The 23,385-nt window shown below is 38.0% G+C and overlaps 1 protein-coding gene across 30 annotated transcripts in view; it reads left to right on the plus strand.

Moving 5' to 3' along the window:
• The window catches only part of ABLIM1 (actin binding LIM protein 1), a 2,317,257-nt gene that overhangs the window by 1,989,743 nt on the left and 304,129 nt on the right, over positions 1-23,385 (plus strand). For 12 of the 30 annotated variants that reach the window (XM_044055908.1, XM_044055905.1, XM_044055898.1 and 9 more), the window contains 2 exons: positions 6,592-6,606; positions 9,870-9,974. The exons of 10 other annotated variants lie outside the window; for them this stretch is intronic. In XM_044055908.1, coding sequence (XP_043911843.1) covers positions 6,592-6,606; positions 9,870-9,974 — 120 coding nt within the window. The remainder of the gene's footprint in view (positions 1-6,591; positions 6,607-9,869; positions 9,975-23,385) is intronic. 8 more of the 30 variants (XM_044055914.1, XM_044055906.1, XM_044055907.1 and 5 more) reach the window with 2 other exon arrangements.

Here is a 23,385-nt window from a genome sequence, read left to right on the forward strand (position 1 = left end):
GTTAAGATGAGAATTATATTTAGACTTGGAGTTAGGATTGGAATTATTATTAAACTGTATGAGTAAGGTGGTTCAGGGGGAGGGCACAACCAACCCTGACACATGACACTGATGAAGCCCCCCCCTCTGTATTACCCTTATTTGCCTGTGCTAACTTTAACACTAGCTGATTAGTTTGAAGGCAGGCATACGTTTTGAGCAGAAGCATGTAATATATTTAGTGAAAGCACTAATTCTGAGAACTGAAAGTGTTGAGCTGAATTTAATTGAAAATTGTTTGCTAGGAGTACTTGAAATGTACAGGACGTACTCAAGCACAAGTACATACAAGCTGTTGCTTCTCCCTTTCATATTCACCTTCTATTTCCACTCCTTAAAGGAAACCTATATTTAAGAAAAAATATTTTGAGAAGCAGAGTAAAGAAAGGAAAAGGGAAAAGGTAGTTACCAAGTCTGCTAAAAACAACCGTATAGGCAGGCATTACGTTCGCCTTTCTGTCAGTCATTGAAGGTAGTTACCAAGTCTGCTAAAAACATCCGTATAGGCAGGCATTACGTTCGCCTTTCTGTCAGTCATTGAAGGTAGTTACCAAGTCTGCTAAAAACAACCGTATAGGCAGGCATTACGTTTGCCTTTCTGTCAGTCATTGAAGGTAGTTACCAAGTCTGCTAAAAACAACCGTATAGGCAGGCATTACGTTTGCCTTTCTGTCAATCATTGAAGGTAGTTACCAAGTCTGCTAAAAACAACCGTATAGGCAGGCATTACGTTTGCCTTTCTGTCAGTCATTGAAGGTAGTTACCAAGTCTGCTAAAAACATCCGTATAGGCAGGCATTACGTTTGCCTTTCTGTCAGTCATTGAAGGTAGTTACCAAGTCTGCTAAAAACATCCGTATAGGCAGGCATTACGTTCGCCTTTCTGTCAGTCATTGAAGGTAGTTACCAAGTCTGCTAAAAACAACCGTATAGGCAGGCATTACGTTTGCCTTTCTGTCAATCATTGAAGGTAGTTACCAAGTCTGCTAAAAACAACCGTATAGGCAGGCATTACGTTTGCCTTTCTGTCAATCATTGAAGGTAGTTACCAAGTCTGCTAAAAAAAACAAAAAAACACAACCACATAGGCAGGCATTATGTTTGCCTTTCTGTCAGTCATTGAAGGTACTTAGCAAGTCTGCTAAAAAACAAAAAAAAACACAACCACATAGGCAGGCATTATGTTCGCCTTTCTGCCAGTCATTGGTGATTAGGAACTCCTTGCCTGTTTGTCCTCATGAGACCCTCTCAACTTTCAGCTGTATTCCTTCTGTCTAATGGCTGAAATTTATTCTGGTCACCCTGCTTGTTCACACACTGCCCCAACAATGCTCTGGTGGTACTCAAGAGAGACAACAGTACCGGAACAGGATTCTTTATCTTGTTTGCTTACATTAGACTTGGGAATTGACCAGGTGTCATTTGAAGTCACAGTCATTACCTTTTTGTGGTTCTACAGCTGTTACACATCCTATTTTGGTTGAGGACTAGTACCTAGATGTCTGACCTCTCTCTTGTTACAGTGCATGTGCTGGTGTTCACCATGATTATGCCATGGATGGCCAGCTCTCAAATGTATGGACCCCAGACATCAGAAAGTGTGCCCTCATATACCCTGATGCTTGATTATGACAGGTTTACCAGGGAGGATTGCCCTTTTTTAAAAACGCATACCCAAGCTTTAATTAGTCTGACTAGTCCTTTTTATGAAATGGTTAATAACAGACTGAGGGTACCTTTTCCTGCTGTCTTATGTTCTAAGTGTGATGTGGAGAGTAAACAGTGCTTAGCTTATGGTGATCAGGTTTTTTCCTCTTTGAGATTTACTGCTTGACTCTGAGGTGGAAGAGTCCCTTTTTCTGGTAGTTTCTCCTGATGATATATATTTTGATGAGGTACTCACTGTTGCAAAGCAGCACAGTAACTCGGGAGTTAGCAAATTGTATGTGGGTATCTGTTGAAATTCTCAGGGCCATAACTGTGATCTGCAGAGCAACGTCATTTCTGTGGGAGTACATTGTAAGTCTAATGTTGTGCGATCTCAGATCCTGTCCCTACTTCACATTCTTATAGTTAGTATATATGCAGCCAAGGTGTGGGAGTTCATAGTGGTGAAATTTCCATTAAAAATGCTTTAAAGGAGTTACAGCTGTTACAAAAATTGTTGTTAGTTGTTTGAATTACAGTTTATTTTTCATAGTATGGAGGCTCACAGCACTACCACTGTCCTGGTAGGAAGGTGATGTGTTGTGTGAAACAGAAATGTGCATCCTTAATGAATCTTGAGTCCCCAAAGCCCTCAGCTATTTCCTAATTTATTTGTGTGTGTGTGTGTGTGTGTGTGTGTGTGTGTGTGTGTGTGTGTGTGTGTGTGTGTGTGTGTGAGTGAGGGGGGGGGGTTTGCATTGGTACAAAAGCCAAATTCTCAGTTATCTGCTTCTTTAAGTACAGATAGTTTCAGTATAGTCCTGGAACAGCATCAAATCTTTTAAAATCTTACATTATTTACAGAAATATCCCACCGTGGAGGAAACAGCTAGCAGCCCTTAACAGCTTGCAGCCAGATGAGGATAGTAGACTAATGGATATGGTTGGTAAACATGTGTGTGCCCCTAAACCTTCAGTATTAAGGGTCTTGTAGCAAATCCGTACGGCTAAGTATTAGGGTGAAATTCTGCAGCAACTGAAGATCTTACTAATCGTGTAGTAGATCCAGCTTTTAAAGCAAAAAATATTGCAAAAGAAAATCAGACTGTAGACAAGATTGATATTCCCTTGATCAAAATATGGATATGATGCTGCTGATGATTTTTAGCGATACAGATACATGCATAGTTCTAATAAAGTCAACACGATTATGCAAACAATTCTACATTGAATATGAGAAGGATAAAATGTGGAATGCTAAGCTTATTGCTTCTCTTCTGTTTGTGCTCCTGTTTGGAAACTTACAATAGAAACTTGGAAGTGAAGTGAAAATGTATAGGTTCTAAAACTCTTATTTCATTCCTCAGTATCAAAATATAGTAACACATATGATTTCAAGTCCTGGATTTACTTTTAGAAAAACTGGACTACAGCAATAAGAGATAAATGAGACCATATTAAATAAACCAACAAGGTTTGGAAGGCCCTGCAACAGCAGCAGCAATCCGCTGTTTAATAACCAAGATCCTTTACTCTCAGACTGACACTCACTTTCCTAATCTCTTAGAGTGTCTTTGTACTTTAGGTCTAGGAGGCAGTTATTCAGTACCACAAAGTGAAAAGGCCAAAAATCAGACTAATAAAAATGAACATCACCCATCCACACAGACTCCGACTTTGGCTATTAACTGAATTAACAGTAATGTAAACATAAATAACCCCAACCAATGGTTTATTGTTGAGGAAATTTAGCTCTTTTGTTGTATTCAGTCATAAAACTTCATAATAAATACAATTTAAAACATTAAACTTAAATAAGAAAGACTAAAAACACATCACTAGCAAGCCTTTCAATTAATCCAATCATCATTTTTTTTAAAAATGTACCAAAGAAATCCCTTTCAGCCAATCACAAGTTCTACTAAAAGCACCGATCATTTGAATTCAGAAGCATCACAGAGTTAGTATTGGACAAATCATTTGTCCAGTCAACGTTACATTTTATTTATTTATTTTATTTTGACATTTGTTGACCGGGATAGTCCGACTGAGCTTGTGCCCTTTTTTGGTGGAGTCCCGGCGAGAAAAGCTGCACAGTACAAATTATGCAAGTTAAAAAAAAAAATCACAGTACAAATTATGGAAGTACAAAATTTACAGTACATATTATACAATAAATCCAATAAAAAGTTTATACAAAAAGGTTAAAGAGATATTAAATTGCAGTGCAAGTGAGAGGTCTTGGAAAATGAGGCATTTCAAATAAGTAGTAAGTGTTGAATAGGTTGATAAGAGCAGTGTATTAAAAATGCCAAAGAATTGTTGATGGTGGTCTTGTATGGAAATTATGGCAGTGGTTAGACAAGTTACAGTCTGAGGGGGGATAAGAGAGAAGGGTAGAAAAAAGAGAAGGAAATAGTATCAGATTACAGGGGGCAGGAATTGGAGGGGTATGGAGAGCAGTAGCTGATTTTCATAGTAATACCAGGAAGTTAGAACAAATAGCATAATTGTAGGGAAGGAACTAGTAGGAAGGAAAGTGAAGTGGGAGATGAATAAAGAGGGAAGGAATGATTTCAAGTGGGATGATTACAGATATCCATAGACTGTCCCAGAAATTAGTTTACAAACTATCATTGGTTCTTATCTCTACACCGATCATCTTAGCTTATTAGAAGTAGAAAACCTCTTTACCACCTAGCAATGTTAGGCAAAGTAGAACCAATCATGAAAACTTTAAGGCACTCACTCTTTGTTTTTAACCAACAGAGGTTCTTGACATTTTAATAAACATACAATGTAGACCAGATTAAATAAACATGATGTGTAGTGTACACTAATTATGTCCAATCACAAGCATAAATACAAAAATGTAGCACTGTATGTACGTGCACATCTTTAAATCATTTTGTTCTATTAAACCGAATGTCACTCGAGGAATAAATAAGCCAATTTTTCCATGAGCATAAATTTAGCAGTAGAACTATCTTTTATTCTGTGTACAAAATCATCCAATTAATGTGACTTAATAAAATGTTATATAATATTTTAATGACTGTTTTATCTTTCCAATGTTTTTAATTTTAAAAGGCAACTAATAGAAATGTGGTCATTTAAACCACGCCAGGTATTTGCATTTAAATAAATTTGCCAATAAAGTTTGCGTTCTTCGAGTAATAGTAGCCAAGAGCCTCCCCTTTCATTTACATTTAGTTTCTCAATGGTAAAGAATTTAAATTGATGATCTGGAAACTGTTTGGCTAGGGCAGTAGTTTCTCTATTTTTTGATATCATTAATATGTTCATGTATTCTTTCCTTTAACTTACATTTGTTTTTTCCAGTATAAAAACCTGAAGTGTTGACATAATCCAGCATACACTACCCCAACTGTTTCACAGTTATCGATTCCTTTCATATTAAACTTTGTGTTGTTAATCTGAAATGTTTGTCCAACCGTTATGTAGAAGCAAAATGAACAGCGGCCACAGTTACTCATTCTAGTGCCTTTACTATTGGTAATATTTGCATTCACATTGTTTGCCCTTTCCAAAATAGTTTTTAAATGATATCCTCTTTTATATATGACATTCGGCCTGTCACCCAGTTTTTGCCCCACCAGCCTATCACTTTTAAAAATTATCCAGTTTTTCATTAAAATATTCTTGATACTAGATCTGCCAGTACTTAAGTAGTGATCCTTGAATCCCTGACAGTCATATGTCCGCTGTTTCTTAGCTGGTGTTCACTAGCATTTATATCCATATAGTCAAGACTAACAGCTTTGTTTTCATTACTGATTAAGTTCAGTATTGGTGAATTATCAGTTTGTAACAGTGGAGTGGAGTTTACAGTTCCCCTTTTATTCACAACCTCGTACATTAGCTGATTTATTAATGAGGTAGGGTAGTCTCTTGCCAAAAACATATTTTTTTAAACATACACTCATCTAGAAAATGTTCAAAGTCAGAAACCATATACATGCTGCTCTCTCAAACTGACCTTTAGCTACAGCCCGTTTTTGACTATGGGACTGGGCAGTGGTGTAGACTAGGTAGGTGTTCAAAAATGTTTTTTTACGGTAAGTTTGGAAGGTTTGGGGGTCAACTGCTTCCTTGCCTTCCTCACTGGAAGATTTAGGGGGACCTGGATACCTGCTCTAACTGACATGTTACTTTTGTTGTAATGTAAACAGGAACTGTATCAGGAAGGCATGGATGTTGGGATTGAGTGTGCATGCACCCACACACCAGCATGGCTCCACTGTATGCCTTAGCTGTGCTCTTGAAAATGATAGTATAAATTGGTAAATAATAAAATAATGAACAAAATGAAATGTGTTTTGGTATACAGCTTAGTAAGTGATGGCATTTTTAATTAGGTTTTAAATGGGTCATGACACAATTTGTACTACTGTATGCTGTAACGTCTGTTATGAAACTTAACAATTGTCTGTTATTACTGTTTAATTTGATTGCCTGCTGAAGACATGCAGTAAATGCAGTTTTTGATACAAAATCCTAAAAAGTGTTTTAACAGAAAAAAATTAATATCCTGTGCAAATACTAGATTACGTAAAAGTTTTGAACATAAACTGTATTCCTTTCCTTTCTGAAAAAGTGCTAGTTTGAACTCTGATATAGAAGCACATAGCTTAATATGTAGCTACAGTTGAGATCTGCGCTGCAAATGTTTCAAACACCCCGTAATGTTATTTAAGTTATCTGTAGTGCACGATTTAAACACAGTGTAGTTCCCATCAGTGCTTAAAGCCCAGATATTCTAGAATTTATACAGATATGATGGTTCTGGAAGTGTATATGATTACTCCTTGCTTTTGTGCAGCATGCTAGTTTGTTTTAATTTCCTACATTTGTTTACTGTTTTCTTGTCTGGTCTTTTTTATAGCCGCATTCTGCATAGGTATGTTCCAACACAGCAGTTTTTAAGTTTGCATTGCCTGAAATAAAGGAATGTTTCACCTTTTTTAACAAGATATTTTGCATGATTTGATTATGAGTTTTGACTAATAGTGGTAAATATTTACAGGATAGTTTGCTTATTTATAGTTGTTAGTATGCATTTAATAATGTACAGTTGAGTGCTCTATATTCTACATAATGGGCTTAATTTTAAAAAGTTAGATTTCCTATTAATATAATTAGCAGAGAAAGTAAAGTAAACTGCAAAACCACACTGTTATAAAAGGACTACACAAAATATTTTTTATTATTGTCAGATCTGTTTGCAGTGACTAGCTTCTCAAACTGCCTTTTTGTTCCCCAAAGAAGTATAATACATAGTTCTTCATCTTTGTACATGAGTATATCCCTAAAGAAAGAAACAAAGTACATTTTTAGATAAATGAATTCATATGAGTAATGCAGTCTGCAGAGCAGGGATGTAAGCAGATGTCTCATACCTTTTTAAAATTAAGCCCTTTGTTATGCCAGATTTTTGTAGACTTATTTTAACTGAAGAACTTATTGTGGATGTCCGTAAACCACTCATTTACATAGGTAGAGCCGTACAGGATAGTATTTGACCGATTCGTATGCAGAATATTAGAAAACAACAGAACATTCAGCATTTATAATCCATATCTTCACGTAATGGTCTGTTGACGTGTGCTAGAATTGTCATGCAATGCATTGGGGATGCCAAATTATGTTTTAACATCATTTGTAATAAAGTTTTAGCACTGGAATTCAGAGAGAATTCAGGCTCTTAATGTTGTCAGTAGTTCCTCAGTATAACTCACATGTATTGCACATGGCTTTGCATATGTGTCTGTGCTGTCTCTCTCTCTCTCACACACACACACACACACACACACACACACACACACTTGACATAATGCCTTGTAGTATTTAGGAACCTACACAGTTTATCTTTTCTCTAAGCAGTGTGTTGATATATATTTAAGAACAATTCACACTATTCTTCTTATCTGTCCTTTTCTTTGCCATATCTGCTTATGTCATAACAGTCTGACATGATTAACTTGCTAGATTGTTGGTTGTTACTTTTTTCATGACTTAAACTCAAAATGTACTCTTCTCAAGTGACTTAAAGGAAAACTCCACCTTCTTATACACTTTAACTCAAGTCTTGGGGTGCTTTTCTCCCTACAGTATGATTCCGGTACTGTGTAACCTGCTTGTACTTTATAAAACTGTCTTTTCCTCACTTTGGTATCAAAGGAAGGGAAGGACCACCCACTTTTTTTAAAGCTTAACTTCTCACATAAGTTGCACAGGAATTTGTCTACACTTGCATGACAAACCAAGACATAGATACATTTGTAGTCAGGAGCTCAGGCTTCTATAAACAAGACAGAGATGTGAAACTGTTTTCCATTGTCTTTATTGCAGAGAGAAAGAGAAGTTGCACTGATTCACAACTGCTTCCAATGTAGCCATCCATGCCTTTCATAGCAAAACAGAGCAATTAGATCAGTCAGTGGTTCAAAGACAGTTGTCACCTCTTTTGACAAATTTACATAAGCAGTATCACAGTAATGAAATGCTAAGCTTTAAACTTTAAATGTTTGTTGTTTATACTACTTTACATTTTTAGATGAGTAGTATCAAAGATGTCTGTGACATTTAGAGAAAAGCCAGAAAATATTTCTCTCATAATTCTTATAAAGTATCAGAACATTTAACAAAGTGTAAGAGGAAGGTCTGTCAATTCATCTTAGACTACAAAAAGGTATTTTGAACAAAGGCCTGCAATTTAGCAACTGTTTTGGCTGCAGCTGTATAATTCCTTAGTGTATTGTAAAACAAGGCCTGAGACACACACACAAATGAGGGCCATTCAAGAACTAAAAGAAGCAGTCCTGTTACAGACAGTATATAAAATGACAGGGACTGAGACTATTCCAATTATGTATCAATGGCATTGGAATACACCACTATTTCCTTATGTCTAGCATGGCTCGTATAAAGCAGACTTGAAATGAATTATGGGAAGGAGAAAGGCTTGGAGAAAATAAGATCACATTGGTATGTCAAGCCCCATTGACAGCCATTTTGCAGAAAATATATTAAAATTCTATAAGAAGCAGTCAGAGTGATTTTGTGATATTAAAATAACTCAGAAAACAGAGAGAGTGAAAAATTAGATTGTTTTATTTCTAAGGTGGTGTTTTCCTTTAAATGACATGACTGCAAACAACAGATTTTCCTACACCTCAGCAAAGTAAAGGTATTTCATGCAAGCAGTTCTTACTTGACCCTACTTTAATTGTTCTGATTGTTTGAATCAGTTAGCCATGTATATGAGTTACACATAATGAATATGAAGCAAAACATCTCTGATTCAGGTATCAGGAAATGAATTCATACTTTTTCCATTTTGATGACATAGTAAGTAATTTGTAGACATGTATGAATGCAAAGTGATTTCACTAACGTTCTTAATAAGACATTTGTGATGGCTTGTTCTTTCTCAGTAGTCCCTCATTTTATACTACTGTAACATATGTATATTGCTATCCCAGTCACCTTTGCCTAGCAACAAAGCAAAAGAAACTAAATAAACTTAAATTTCCACTGGTGTGGATTTTCTCTGGAAGGTCTTGTATCGTTATTTACTGGCATAAAGCAGTAGCTCTATAAACTCTTGCAATGAATGGATGCATAGCAAAGTTTATGTGTCAAATACTTCAAATCATTACTTAAGTTTAAAAAGTTGCACACGTATACAAAATCCCATTGTATGCTGTTGGCAGTAAGAGAATTCCTTTTTCAGTTTCAATGTGATCTTTAGTAACAAAGTCATGCTTTTCCTAAGCAAGTGTCTTGCCATGATGTTATCATTACTGGTGACAACTGTAAAGAAATAAAGCTTGACAGCCCTAAAACAGCACAATTATTTATACCATTGCAACATGTTTAACTGCTTAGCTGCAGGATGAAATTTGTAAATCTGTAAGGTTATATGCCACAAGTTGTATAACATACTTTGTAAGCTAAAGATTCATTTCATGCTTTTTTAATATTATTAGTATTTAACCATGCTTAACAACACAAATAAAAAATTGTGCACGACTAAACCATCTATTGATGTAGTTTGCATGTTTTATAACATATTATGTTTTCTTTTTTTGTTTTACAAATGTGTACACTTTTGTATTGCTGTGTTTTCCTCTCATTTCTGTTTCATTTTTCTTATTGGAGGCAATGAGCCGTCCAGTGGTCGGAATTCCCCACTCCCCCACCGGTCAGACAGTCGCCCGTTAACCCCAACATTCGCTCAAGCCCCTAAACATTTCCATGTTCCAGGTAGGAGTTGGAGCTGTGTCTGTCTCGGTGTCCTCTGTCAGAGAATGTTCTGTAGCTTGCTATCTCTCTGTCTTGTCTTCTTTGATTTGGTGTCACTTGGATGCAATTTAGTCTGTGGGCCTTCTCCAAAAAGGTATTTATGAAGCCCCAATACTGTGGTTTCCTGGGATTGTTTGAATTTAATATTTATTTAAATAAATTTGAAAGACTGTATTTTTTCCAAATCTCTGTGTAGGTCACAGAAAACTCATATTGCAGCATGTGATATACTGGATTAGGAATGGTAATTATCTGCTTGCAGAACAACATGATAATGCCTATGGAAAGAAGGTGTTAACCAGCATATATGAGAATACATAAGCTGTAAATGTTTGAGGTTGTTGCATGCTTTTTCTAGGGGATGATTCAGTGGGAAAACAACAGCAGCAGCAACAATAAAATGCTAGGCCGTAGCATGCTTGTCATGGGGTCCTTCCATTGAAGGCTCTCTCATAGATGATGTTAATGGGCTGCCACAGCATTTGCATGACTTCTGGTGCTTTTCTTTCAGAAAAGGATAAAAATATATTAGGGTAAGAATAATGCAGGGTTTCTGAAATGTTTAAATGGATAAAAGGCTAAGTAAAGTCACCTTTACAGTGAAGTATAGGCAAAGACAGCATAATCCAAGCAATGAATCATATAAAGGGAATTTATATTACTAAGTGAATAAGAAAGCTTTTATTTAAAAGTATTTGCATGAATGCCCATCATTCAAGTCTGATCTTCTTTGGGAGTCTTAAACAGTGTTATGATTTTTGTTGGATGTGAATTCATCAAAAGTAGTTTCAGTGACATGAAAATCAGTGATGTGCGTAGTCATTACTTGTGTTTCCTTTCTCATTCTTGATTTCCCTGTCACTAAGTTACTTTTGCTTAATTACTATGCTGAAACTGCAAAAAATTGTATCAATGGCTTGCTTAAATATAAAATTAAGAAACTCATAAGTTGTCAACAGCATTAATTATGGAAACTGGACAAAAACAACTGCATGGTATCACAGTTAGCTGTAAATAAGTTTAAAAAGAACACCCAAAAAAGATATTTTGACAAAACATGTAAAAAGCATCATGTTAAGCATTAAAGGAATAATCAAATATGGGTATCTAAGAGAATTTCACATCCATTTCATATGTCTGAAGTTCTGCAATCTGCAAAATTGAATGATTTACCGTTGATATATGCCTGACTATGCAGCCTTTCTAAGTTGCTGCACATTCTTACAAATATATTTACTTTACATTGATTTCAATACAGACCTTCAGAAGAGAATTTGCAAATAGTAAATTAATTTCTTCACATTCATTAAACTGAGAGAGTGAACTGGCATAATCACATGAACAGTTTTGCATGTAACTGCAAACTCTGAAATGTAAAAAAAACTGTAAAGTCTTCTGTGACGGGAAGTGGTACACTGCAAGAAGACAGACCCCTAATAATAATAATAATGATAATAATAATAATAATAATAATAATAATAATAATAATAGTATTTTTATATTATGTTGTTTCTGCAGGGGCCGAGCTCCTTGCAGCTCCTCCAATATTAAATATACTAAATATTGCCTTAGATTAAGAGGAATGTGTACTTTTGCTGGAAAACAAATTACTTACTCTGTCTCTTATTTACTGAAAGCTTGGGAGTTGGTATATCTCATAAGTAGGACTTTTGACAGAGTAACTCCCCCAGTAGGGCGTTTATAATCTCCCTGCTTAAAGTAGCAGGACTATAATTTTATAGTTCATTTTTTTAAATTTTCAGTAATATTTCTTACATTTGAAGTTGTTAGTTTTGTTTAAAAAAAGTAAATTGAATATATTCAAATTGCTTTGTTGGTTTTTGTTTATGCCTTTGGTTCTTTAAAATATCAACCATATTTTCTAAGTGTGTGTCATGACAAAAACTATACAGAGACACATTGGGAATTACAGCATTTAGCTTTCCATTGTTTATTATCCTTTTCTAATCTAGAACTGGCAGAATAAAGTCATTTTTTATAAACCTGAGTCTTTTTATGAGCCCTCACAAATACCCTGGGATTCGCTAAAATGTATACCGTTCCTGATAATAATACAAGGTGGATTGTTCGATTAGCATAAAGGCAAGAATGTAATTCAGAGGCAGGTATGACCTCAGTGAGAATTACCTTATTATGGGCACATTAGCATGCCTCTGAATTGAACACTAGTGCTGTTCACTTTGCTGTCAGAAGTGAACATGCACATGTTCTTTCTAGTGGCCCATGCATCTCATTAGCTGAGGCACCCACCTACTCTCGCACATACATTTAGAAACTCACACACACACACACACACACACACACACACACACACACACACACACACACATGCACACACACACACACACGTGAGTGTGCATATGCAAAAATGCATGTGTGCTTGCAGATATATGCATGCATGCACACACACACGCACACACACACACACACACATTGTGACTTCCCTCCTCTGGGCCAGTAATCAAAGAGCCTCAATCCTCTCCACTGACACTGATGGGGAATGTTCACTTAGAATAAAAGTACATACACACAGTATTTTCAGATGCAGCTGTCTGCTCCAAGCACAATTTCCCTTAAGAGCACACAGAGAGCACACTCCAGTCCTGGGGATGGACATCCTCTCCGGGCCCCAAATAAGACTTCATCTTTCTGTCTGGAGAAATTAGTGTTCTGTGTCCCTGTTCCAAGTAACTGACGCACACATTTTGAGATTTGATTTTCACACACACACACACACACACACACACACACACACACACACACACACACACACACACTAGGCTGGCACAGATTTACTGCCACCAGCCATCTACCTTAAGGCTTTTACCACGATGCCCAATTACTCTGAGTAAAATTAATACTTATACAAATGGTAGTGTTAACCAATTGGCAAGACTTTCACAAGTGTCATGCTACAGTGTCACAAAATAAATACAAGTACTTTCAAGGCTGAGAATATTTTCTAAAAGATCAACCACAATGAAAGGTTTAGAAGCATTTAATAGTAAATATTTAAAAAAAAACATGAAAATACTGAGTATCTATTTATAGGTGTTTAGGTGTGTACTAGACTAATGGCCCTGGAGCCTTTACAAATCTAACCCACAGGATTACCCTGACATCATGCCACCCAACCTAAGTTCTCAGTGCCTCTGTCGACTAGAGTCACTGTAGTGATCCCAGGGTGAAGTTTCTATTTTCCATCCACTCATCAAGGTTTCTCTTGAAGAGGGCCAGTGAGGTGCTCTGTTTGACATGTATGGGAAGTCTATTCCATAGCAAGGGCAGTCTCTGGGTTATGAACCTGTCCCTCCAGCATGTTCTGTTGACTTTGGTAATGAGGTTGAGGTCACTGGAGCGTGTGGTGTGGAGGGATTAAGATTTCTTTACATGTAGCATTTCTAACAGAATTGGCAATAAAAAAACAGAGTTTCAGTTCACAGGAAACATAAAAATAAAACAGATGGAAAGACTCAGACAAGACAGGTACAGAAAAACAATGCTTTAAGCTAATCTCACTATATTTTCCTTATGGACTGAAGAATTACTGTTCTATAGATAAGTTACTTACTAAAGCAAGGCAAGATGAAGTGAGTGAGTGATCTTGTCAGTTCCAAAACAAGTGCTGAGTGTCACTGTCACTGTCACATCTCTCACTAGTATTTAAATAAAATTTCAGTGCTGGCTACAGGATGACATCAAATCTGGTTATCTGATTCTGTGATTCCCACACTACTCCATGCCTAGAAACTTGAGCCGGGATCTGGCACAGATGTGTCACAATACACACCTAGAACTTTGCTAATTCTTATTCCAGCATTTGGAGACTGTAAAACAATTTCAGTACTTCCTGCAGAGACTAACCAGCCATTCACTGTCCCCCAGGGTAGCTATTAGGTCACCGCTGAGGCCAATAAGAGCAGGATCCCAGCCCAGACATTATGTCTCTGGCTGCATTCAGCCCTGTCAGATAAAATCTTTATGGGCTAAACCAAGTCATTTAATTTCAGGCTGTTCTTCTTAAGGTTAGCTGGGCTGAGCTTAACCTCTCCCCTTCAAGCATCCTCTGTTAACATGTATACATTTCATCAGTTACAATACAGTCTGACATACATGTATATTTATTTTCTGTCTAACAAGACCCACTGTTGATACATTTTTAACACAAGCAACTTTAGAAATATATTTTAATACACACATATGTACAAATCAGTTTGATATTCTAATGACACAAAGTTATTTAGAAAACTCCAGCTAGTTATGCGGGCATTTGTTACACATGCACTGCTCTACTCTCTTTGGCATAGCTGGCACTACCTCACATCATGGCATCTCTTCCCTCCCTTGAAGACTCAAGCTAGTTTTTCAGGTGACCCTAGATAACATTGCTTGAGAGAAATGACCCTGTCTGGGAATATATTAACCCATATCCTGTCTTGAGAACCCATCTGCTTTGGCATTGCTGCCCTCACTACGATGCTGCACTAGGTGAGTGCACCCAGGTTTCTCAGTGAACATATCCCCAGACTCCTGTAACACTGCTTGGGTTTCTCAAACCTATGTGGTGGATATGCACTGGAACATTGCTAACACTTCCAATTTGGTGTCAGTCCGAGCCTCAATGAGGATTTAAGTCACCAGATCCCCCTTAGACTCCTCCTGCCACCCACTGCAAATACTCAGCACAATGGCCTCCCTGTCATGGTGAGACTTCATCATGTTAACATGATACAGTTTGTGCCCATGCCTCCTTCCTAGCCATTTTACCATGTGGTTAACATCACTGACTTTCCTTACCACTTTGAATGGTCCTTCCCAAGCTGTTTGCAGCTTATTGTGCCAGACAGGAATGAGCACCATAACCTGCTGTCCTACAGCATATTTTTGGGCTCAAGCATTATTGTCATTACAGACCTTTTTCTGCTGTTGGGCTCCTGCCAGGTTCTCCTGGCCCAAGCCATGAGTTCTCTGAGCTTTGCCCTGAGGTTTAGGACATATGCTACAACAGACTCCTTATGGGACAGTTTTTGCCTCTGCCTCACCCTATGCCCATACAACATCTGAAAGGGTGAAACACCTGTGGATTCCTGGGGTACCTCTCTTTATGCAAACAGTAGATGGGGCAAATATTTACCCACTCTCTCTTAAACTGGTCTGCAAATTCCTGTAGTATGGTCTTTAGTGCAGAGTATAACATCTCCACAAGACCATTAGTCTGGGGGTGTTAGGGGGTAGTCTTTAGGTGCTTTCACAGACAAGCCAACAGGTCTGACATGAAATTGGCACCTCTGTCAGTCAGTGTTTCTCTCAGAAAACCTACCCTGCTGAAAATGTCTAAGACAGGATTTGCCACCTTCTCTGCCTCAATGGAGGACAGAGCCACTGCCTCAGGGTATCTTGTAGCATAATCTACTACCACTAGGATATATTTCTTCCCTGTGGAACTTGGGGTATTCAGAAGTTCCAGAACATCCATAGCTACCCTCTGAAATGGCTCCTCAATCACAGGTAAAGGCATCAAAGGAGCTTTGACCTTGTCTCCTGCTTTGCCTACTTTTTGGCAGTACTTACAGGTCCAGCAGTATCCTATTACATCCCTTGCAATCCCAGGCCTATAAAAGTTCTGCATGATATGCCTCTTGGTACTCTTTATGCCCATATGACCTGCAAAAGGAATGTCATGGGCTATGACTAGAAGTCCCAGACGTTAGGCTGAGGGCACTACCAACTGCTGTATTACCTCACCCTCTAGCCCTCTCTCAAGTGTCCACACTCTATACAGTAACCTTTTGTTCCAGTATACAGACTCCCCTTTTTCTTGAGAATCAGGTGTCTCCTTAGCTACCTCCCTCAACCCTCGTAATGTAGGATCTGACAGCTGAGCCTGTCTCAACTCTACCTTGGTTACCCTTCCCAGCTTCCCTTCCACAGGAGGTCTGGTATCTTCTGACAGAGGTGCCTCACTGTCAGCCTGGGTACTACTACTCACCTCTGCCCTTGCAGTCATCCTGTTATAGGGAACATCAGTACTTATCAGAAGCTGTGGCTTATTGCTAAATGATAGCTCCTTCCCTGAAATAGCCACATCACCAGTACCAGATCATGTGTGGGGTCTGCCTGGATCCACCCAGGCTACCATTCCCACATACCTGTCTCCAGGCTTGGCTGTGTGTAACTGCATGCGCACAAGGTACTTTATTATCAGAATCATTCCCTATCAAGGCATCTGCAGGGATATCCTCAAACACATCTACTTCCTTGCTTCATCTTCCACCCTCCCAGTTAAGGTGAACCCTGGTCAAAGGTATTTGGAATGGGGTCTCTCCTAAAGCTGTGACTGGAATGGACTGCCCAAGCATGTACTGTTCCTCTTTAACCACTGCAGGCTTCACAATGGTTATGTCAGAGACTGTGTCTCTCTTAGCAGTGGCCCGTTTTCCATCCACTAAGATAGGATACAAATTCCAGTGATAGTTTGGTGCACTTGCTATGCTGTTACTCCCACCTGCTGGCTCCCTCACCGTTTGTTCCCTACCTTGCTTTAGTGGACATTTGTATGCTACATGGCCACTCTGGTTACATTTAAAACATCTAAACCTTGATCCTGGCTATGTACCTGAACTAGTGGCTTCCCCTGTTTAGGCTGCCCACCATGGGTTCTCTTATAGCAATGTGAAGCAGTGGGTATCCCCTTCTTGTGCAGCGGCGCCCTGCTTATTAAGTAGAGATACTCTTTTCTCCCCTGCTCATCTGCAGAATTACACTCCCAGTCTGTCAACCAGATTCTCATGTCCTCAGACAAGTGCTGAGGGCTTGTTCCCTCAATAAAAGGTCTGCTAGACTTTCAAATGTGGTGAGCTGACACCCACTCACCCGCCTATGAAAATAAGTGCTTAGCTCAGCAATATAATCACATACACTTTCATCTGCCTTAAGTCTATGCTTACAAAACTTTTTTTCTGTAAGCTTCAGGTGTTACCTTAAAACATTCCAGTAAACATTGTTTAACCTTGTCATAATTTAAACAGTCAGTACCAGACAATTTAGGAACAGCAGTTACAGCTTTACCATGGAGTAAGGGAGTCAGGGGCATGTACCTAAAGCCCTCGGTCAACATTATACTGTTTACAAAGTCTTTCAAATACATGAATAAAACCATCAAAATGATCACCTTCTGTATACTGTGGAATAAGTTTACTGACCTTTGTTGCTTCTGAGATTCAATTATTCACTTCCCCATTACCTCCAGGTTCCTGTCGAAGGGTCAGCATGTCCCCTCTCATGTGGACGCTGCTTCTCCTTTTCTTCAGCCTCCAAACACCACAGTCTCTCATTTACTTTGACCTCCAAATGCTGAAGTCTCTCTGCCTATTCTAATTCCATGTGTTCTGCCTTCAGTTCAAGTCTCTTTAACTCCAGACAGGTTTTTAAATCCTCTGAGGAAAAGGTGAACTGTCCTGTTTCTGAGGGCTGCACATTGCCATCACCAAACTGGGTATATTCCTGGCTGCTGGTCTGTGCTACAGCTGCAACTAAGGCTGAAATAATTTCCTCTTTAGTTAGATGTCATGCACCAGTCCATTGGATTTGCACGCCTTAGCCAACTGGTTCACTGTCAACTTGCCATAATCCTCTGCTGACATCTTTGCCTGCCTTCCCTGAGTAAAATAAACTAACAAAAATTAATAAAAGTGTTGTGAAAATTGAAACCCTGTGTGTTTATCTTGTGGCTGCTGAGAGTACACACCTTTAGTGACAACTGCGTACAGGCAACATAAGTTCAATTAATATCCACACCACTGGTCACCAATATGTAACGCCCCTTCTCTGGGCCAGTAATCAAGGAACTTCTATCCTTACCATTGACACTGGTAAGGAATGTTCCCTGGAATATAAATAGATACACACAGTATTTCCAGATGCAACTCCCTGCACCAATCACATTTTCCATTAAGAGCACACAGAGAGCACATGCCAGTCCTGGGGTTGGACTTCCTCTCCAGTCCTCAAATAAGACTCCACTTTCTCTCTGTAGAAATCAGTGCTTTGTGTCCCTGTCCCAAGTAGCTGACACACACTCTTTGAAATATGATTTTTCGCACACACATACAAAAGGCTGGCACAGATTTACCCGCTGTGCCACCTCCACCAAGACTGTAAGGTAGATTCACTATCACCACCCAGCAACTTTAAGGCTCTTACCAGGCTACCCAATTACTCTCAGTAAAATTAATATATATATATGGTAGTGTTAACCAATCGGCAAGACTTTCAGGAGCGTGATGCTACAGTGCCACTGAATAAACTCAGGTACTCTCAAGGGTTAAAATATTTTCTAAAAGACCAACTAAAATGAAAGGTTTAGATATATTTAATAATAAATAACAGAAAAAAATATGAGAATACTATTTACAATAAACACCAAAGTTTCAATTCACAGGAAATTTAAAAAATAACACAGATGGAAAGACTCAGACAGATACAGAAAAACAATGCTTTTAACTAATCTCAGTATATTTTCCTGACTGAAGAATTACTGTTCCATGGTTAAGTTACTTACTAAAGTAAGGCAAGATGAAGTGGGTGAGTGGCTTTGTCATTTCCAAAATAGAGTACTGAGTGTCACTATCACATCTCTCACTAGTATTTAAATAGAATTTCAGTGCTGGCTACAAGATGACATCAGATCTGGTCACCTGACTCTGTGATTCCCACACTACCCCCTGGCTAGAAACTTGAGCTAGGATCTGACACAGATGTGTCACAATACACACCTAGAATTTTGCTAAGGCTTATTCCAGCAGCTGGAGACTGTAAAAAATGTAAACCCTTTTATCCTTCCTGCAGAGACTTACCAGCCATTGTCTGTCACCCAAGGGTAGCAATGAGTTCACCATTAAGAACAATAAGAGCAGGATACCGGCCCAGACATTGCATCTCTGGCTGCATTCAGACATTTGAGATAAAATCTGTATGGCCTAAACCAAGTCATTTAATTTCAGACCATTTTTCTTAAAGTTAGCTGGGCTGAGTTTAACCCCTTCCCTTCCAGCATCCTCTGTTAACATGTATACATTTCATCAGTTACAATGCAGACTGTCCTACTTGTATATTTCTTCTCTGTCCAGCAGGACCCACTGTTGGTACATTTTTAACACAAGCATCTGTACAAATCAGTATGATGTTCAAATGATATAAATTATTTACAAAACTCCAGCTAGTTATGCTTACAGATGTTACACATGCAGTGCCATACTCTGTCTACCATAGCTGACACTATCTCACATCACACAGACATACACACAGATCCTTTTTTTAGATAGTTTTATTGAAAGTATATGCACAGGAGCAAAAACACTAACATAATAAAAGAAATAACTGTACTCAAGAATTTAGATTAATTCTTGCTCTGTACTTTACTGAAATCCATTACACAGCCACACATCCATACTCTTGATTGCCCACCTAATCTGCCTGTTGCAACCACATCTTTTATTTCTTTTAAACTGTAGCAAACAGATGCTACAGTTTATACCCTGCATGGCACTCAGCTTCTAGATTAAAAAAAAAAAAAGAAAATAAATATTTTGTCTTTTAAACTGTAGCAAACTGCTTGCTAGAAAGGTAGGAATTTGTTGCTACAGTTTATACCCCTCATGGAGTGCTACTATGCTCAAGCTGTTGATACATGTTTATACAACACACAGAGCCTTGCAGCACTCATGTTTGACCACAAATGCAATACTGGCTTTTAAAAGTCAGTGTGCATTACAGAGTGATTGGGAGTGGCTGATCATGCCCCCAACACTTTGAGCCTGGGGAAGTTGTCTTCTTCACCCCACCCTGGCTACACCCTTCCTCACATATGCAAACATTCATGCCCCTACAGACATGCACATATATGTCAACACATATGAACATTCCCCCAACCCCACATTTTTGCCTAACTTGTGCAGCATGTCCTTCTTTTGGAATGAGTGGGTGACCACCGTGGCTTTTTATGCAGCCTCATTCTCCTCCTCAAGTAAAATTTTACTTGGCCAAGAGATTCTTTGAATTGCTTGACCAAGCTAATTGGGAGATGCATTATTTCCAGAGGAAACGACATGCCTAAAGAGCATTAGACACTTTCTTGTCTGCTCTGAGTCTCCTGCAAGGGAAAACTTACAGTGGTAGAGAGGTCACAACGTTAAAATGGCTTAGCATGATGCAGAGACCTTCTGAGATAAAGCTTTCGTATCATGCTAAGCCATTCTTAATTCCTGGAAGAATGTGAGGAGAAGAAAAAAATAACCTGAAGAAAGTGGAAAACAGAGCTACTTCAACTTGTATAGAAATAATTTCTAATAATTTGTGCAGTCTAGATATGTTTTGTTTTAGCAGTTTTGAGTCTAAGAAAATTAGGGAATCATGTCCGCTAGGGTTATTAATACAATACCATGCATTTATTTCACTGACAGAAAAGATGTGATTTATTTATGCAGTTTAATGAATTTATGTGTGGGTAATGCAGGGTTCACTTATAGCTGGTGTAGTTAGTGGATAAACCTGCACTGTTCACATGTGAATGCATTATATCCACTTTATGGGCTCGAAATACTGAATTTCGATATTTCAGTATTTCGGGCTTCTAAAGTGAATGTATATATATATATATATATATATATATATATATATGTACATATATATATATATATATATATATATATGTACATATATATATCCATATATATTCAACTCCATTGATACATATATATATCCATATATATTCAACTCCATTGAAAATGGGTTCTTTTGGCCCAATGGACTATCCTGGTAAACCAACTGCAAATATGTATATAAATATGTTTTTCTTCTCATACACTGTACTGTCTAGGGACACGATGATGATGTAGTGTGCATATATATGCTCATGTCTACATAGTACATTGTTTTTAATAAATCAATACCACTTTTTTTAACAATAACTATCCTACAGCCAGCATCATGGCATAGAGGGATAAAGCCCAAAGCATGGCCCAGGCAGCCTGGGTTTAGTTACTGGCTGAGGAGTCTGAGGCAGTGGCAAGGATGGGTGGGTGTTCCCATTCCAGTGGAGAGTGCATTTCTCCAGGTACTTAGAGTGGTCCACAGAGAGAAGTAGCTGCTGGACATAAATGTGGTGAACTAAGGGAGTTTGTCATAAAGGAAAAAATTCTGTGGTGGAGCAGTCAATGGCATGTCCCCTCACCCTAAAATGCACTTAGGTTCCATGCTGGCCCCAGCCTTAGAATGGAGATATTCTAGGGGCTGTAGGAAAGGCCAGCAGACCTGACAGTGGATAATTATAGTGGGATAAGATAGAAATAATGAAGCAGAAGGGGAACCCAAAAATCATAAATGGAGTGCAGATGCATCAGAATGCTGACATTAGGATGCTCACATAGTAATTATGTAGTATTTATGTATAGTGAATTATCTGTATGCTTTTAAATGTGACACTCGTGTAGTAATTATGTAGTATTTATGTATAGTGAATTATCTGTATGCTTTTAAATGTGACATTCACATAGTAATTATGTAGTATTTATGTATAGTGAATTATCTGTATGCTTTTAAATGTGACACTCACATAGTAATTATGTAGTATTTATGTATAGTGAATTATCTGTATGCTTTTAAATGTGACGCTCACATAGTAATTATGTAGTATTTATGTATAGTGAATTATCTGTATGCTTTTAAATGTGACGCTCACATAGTGATTATGTAGTATTTATGTATAGTGAATTATCTGTATACTTTTAAATGTGACTTTTTTTGTTTAATAGCATTGGTACCTGTGTTTGGTTGGGGATTTTGTTATTAAACCTGTGGAGCTGTTTTATTCCCATATTTTGCAACAAAGGAAAATGGAGGCTGTGACATCCCTCCTCTGGGCCAGACTGACACTAGTGGGGAACATTCACTTGGAACAAAGATAGATGCACACAGTATTTTCAGATGCAGCTGTCTGCACCAAGCACAATTTCCCTTAAGAGCACACAGGGATCACAGTCCAGACCTGGGGCTGGGTTTTCCTCTCCAGGCCCCAAATAAGACTTCACCGTTCTCTCTGTAGAAATCAGTCCTCTGCGTCTGTGTTCCAAGTAGCTGACACACACACTCTGAGATTTGATTTTCATACGCACACACACACACACACACACACACACACACACACACACACACACACACACACACACACAGGAAAGGCTGGCACAGATTTACCTGCTATGCCACCTCCACCCAGACTATAAGGTAGATTCACTGCCACCAGCCAGGTACTTTAAGACTCTTACCAGGGTACCCAATTACTCTTAGCAAAATTAATACTTATACAAATGATAGAATTAACCAAGCGGCAAGACTTTCAGGAGCATGAAGCAACAGTACCACCCAGATAAATGCAGTTACTCTCAAAGGTTAACTCATGCTCTCCAATGGCGTTCAGGAAGTTTGCACTGTAACTTCCAATGAGCGGAGCCTAAGCCTTTTGACAGAATCAAATTATGTCCTCACATTTCAAACAAATATTCATATCTCTGGAACCATAGGGATTATGCAAGAAGTGTAAATAAACTCTTCAACACAAACTGTTTTTATAGTGGTAGTATTCTTTAGGTTCTAGGCCTTGAACCGAATATTATAAGTCACAGTAAACACAGTAACCATTACATTTATAATATTTTTGAAAACAACTTACAGTATCTCAGCAACCACTCAAGTTACACACATATGATTAGCAACATTTCATTCATCTAGCTGAGAGCTTTCATATGAGGCAAAGGAGCTCTGCTTGTGTTGCTTGGTTTTTGAGATATTTAGAAATATATGAAAATTATATCTATATAAATTAAGATCTTAAATACAACAGTTAATATCAGAGTTCAAATATTTATACAGTTGAGTTTGGTATTGTGTAAGCTTTAACATGAGATCTTTTAAAACCTTGTACATAGCATGGTTTTGGAATTACTGATGCAAATATGAACAAGCAATATTTGATGTCTAGAGGCATCAGTAGGAGTTAACTGCAGATGCACCTGGAGGCGTCACTCGGATGTAATGAGTTTAAATATTTTCTAAAAGACTAGCCACAATGAAACATTTACGTATAAATAGTAATAAAAAACAATTTCATAATCAATAATAAAATAGAAAATATGAAAATACTGAATATCTATTTACAATAAACAACAGAGTTTCAATTCACAGGAAATATAAAAAAATAACACAGGTGGAAAGACTCCAACAGATACAGAAAAACAGTATTAAACTATCCACACTATATTATCTAACTAACTGAAGAATTACTGTTTCCTAGTCAAGT

Source organism: Protopterus annectens, chromosome 14.part0, assembly GCF_019279795.1.
Source record: "Protopterus annectens isolate FY-2018-M chromosome 14.part0, PAN1.0, whole genome shotgun sequence".
Lineage (NCBI taxonomy): Eukaryota > Metazoa > Chordata > Ceratodontiformes > Protopteridae > Protopterus > Protopterus annectens.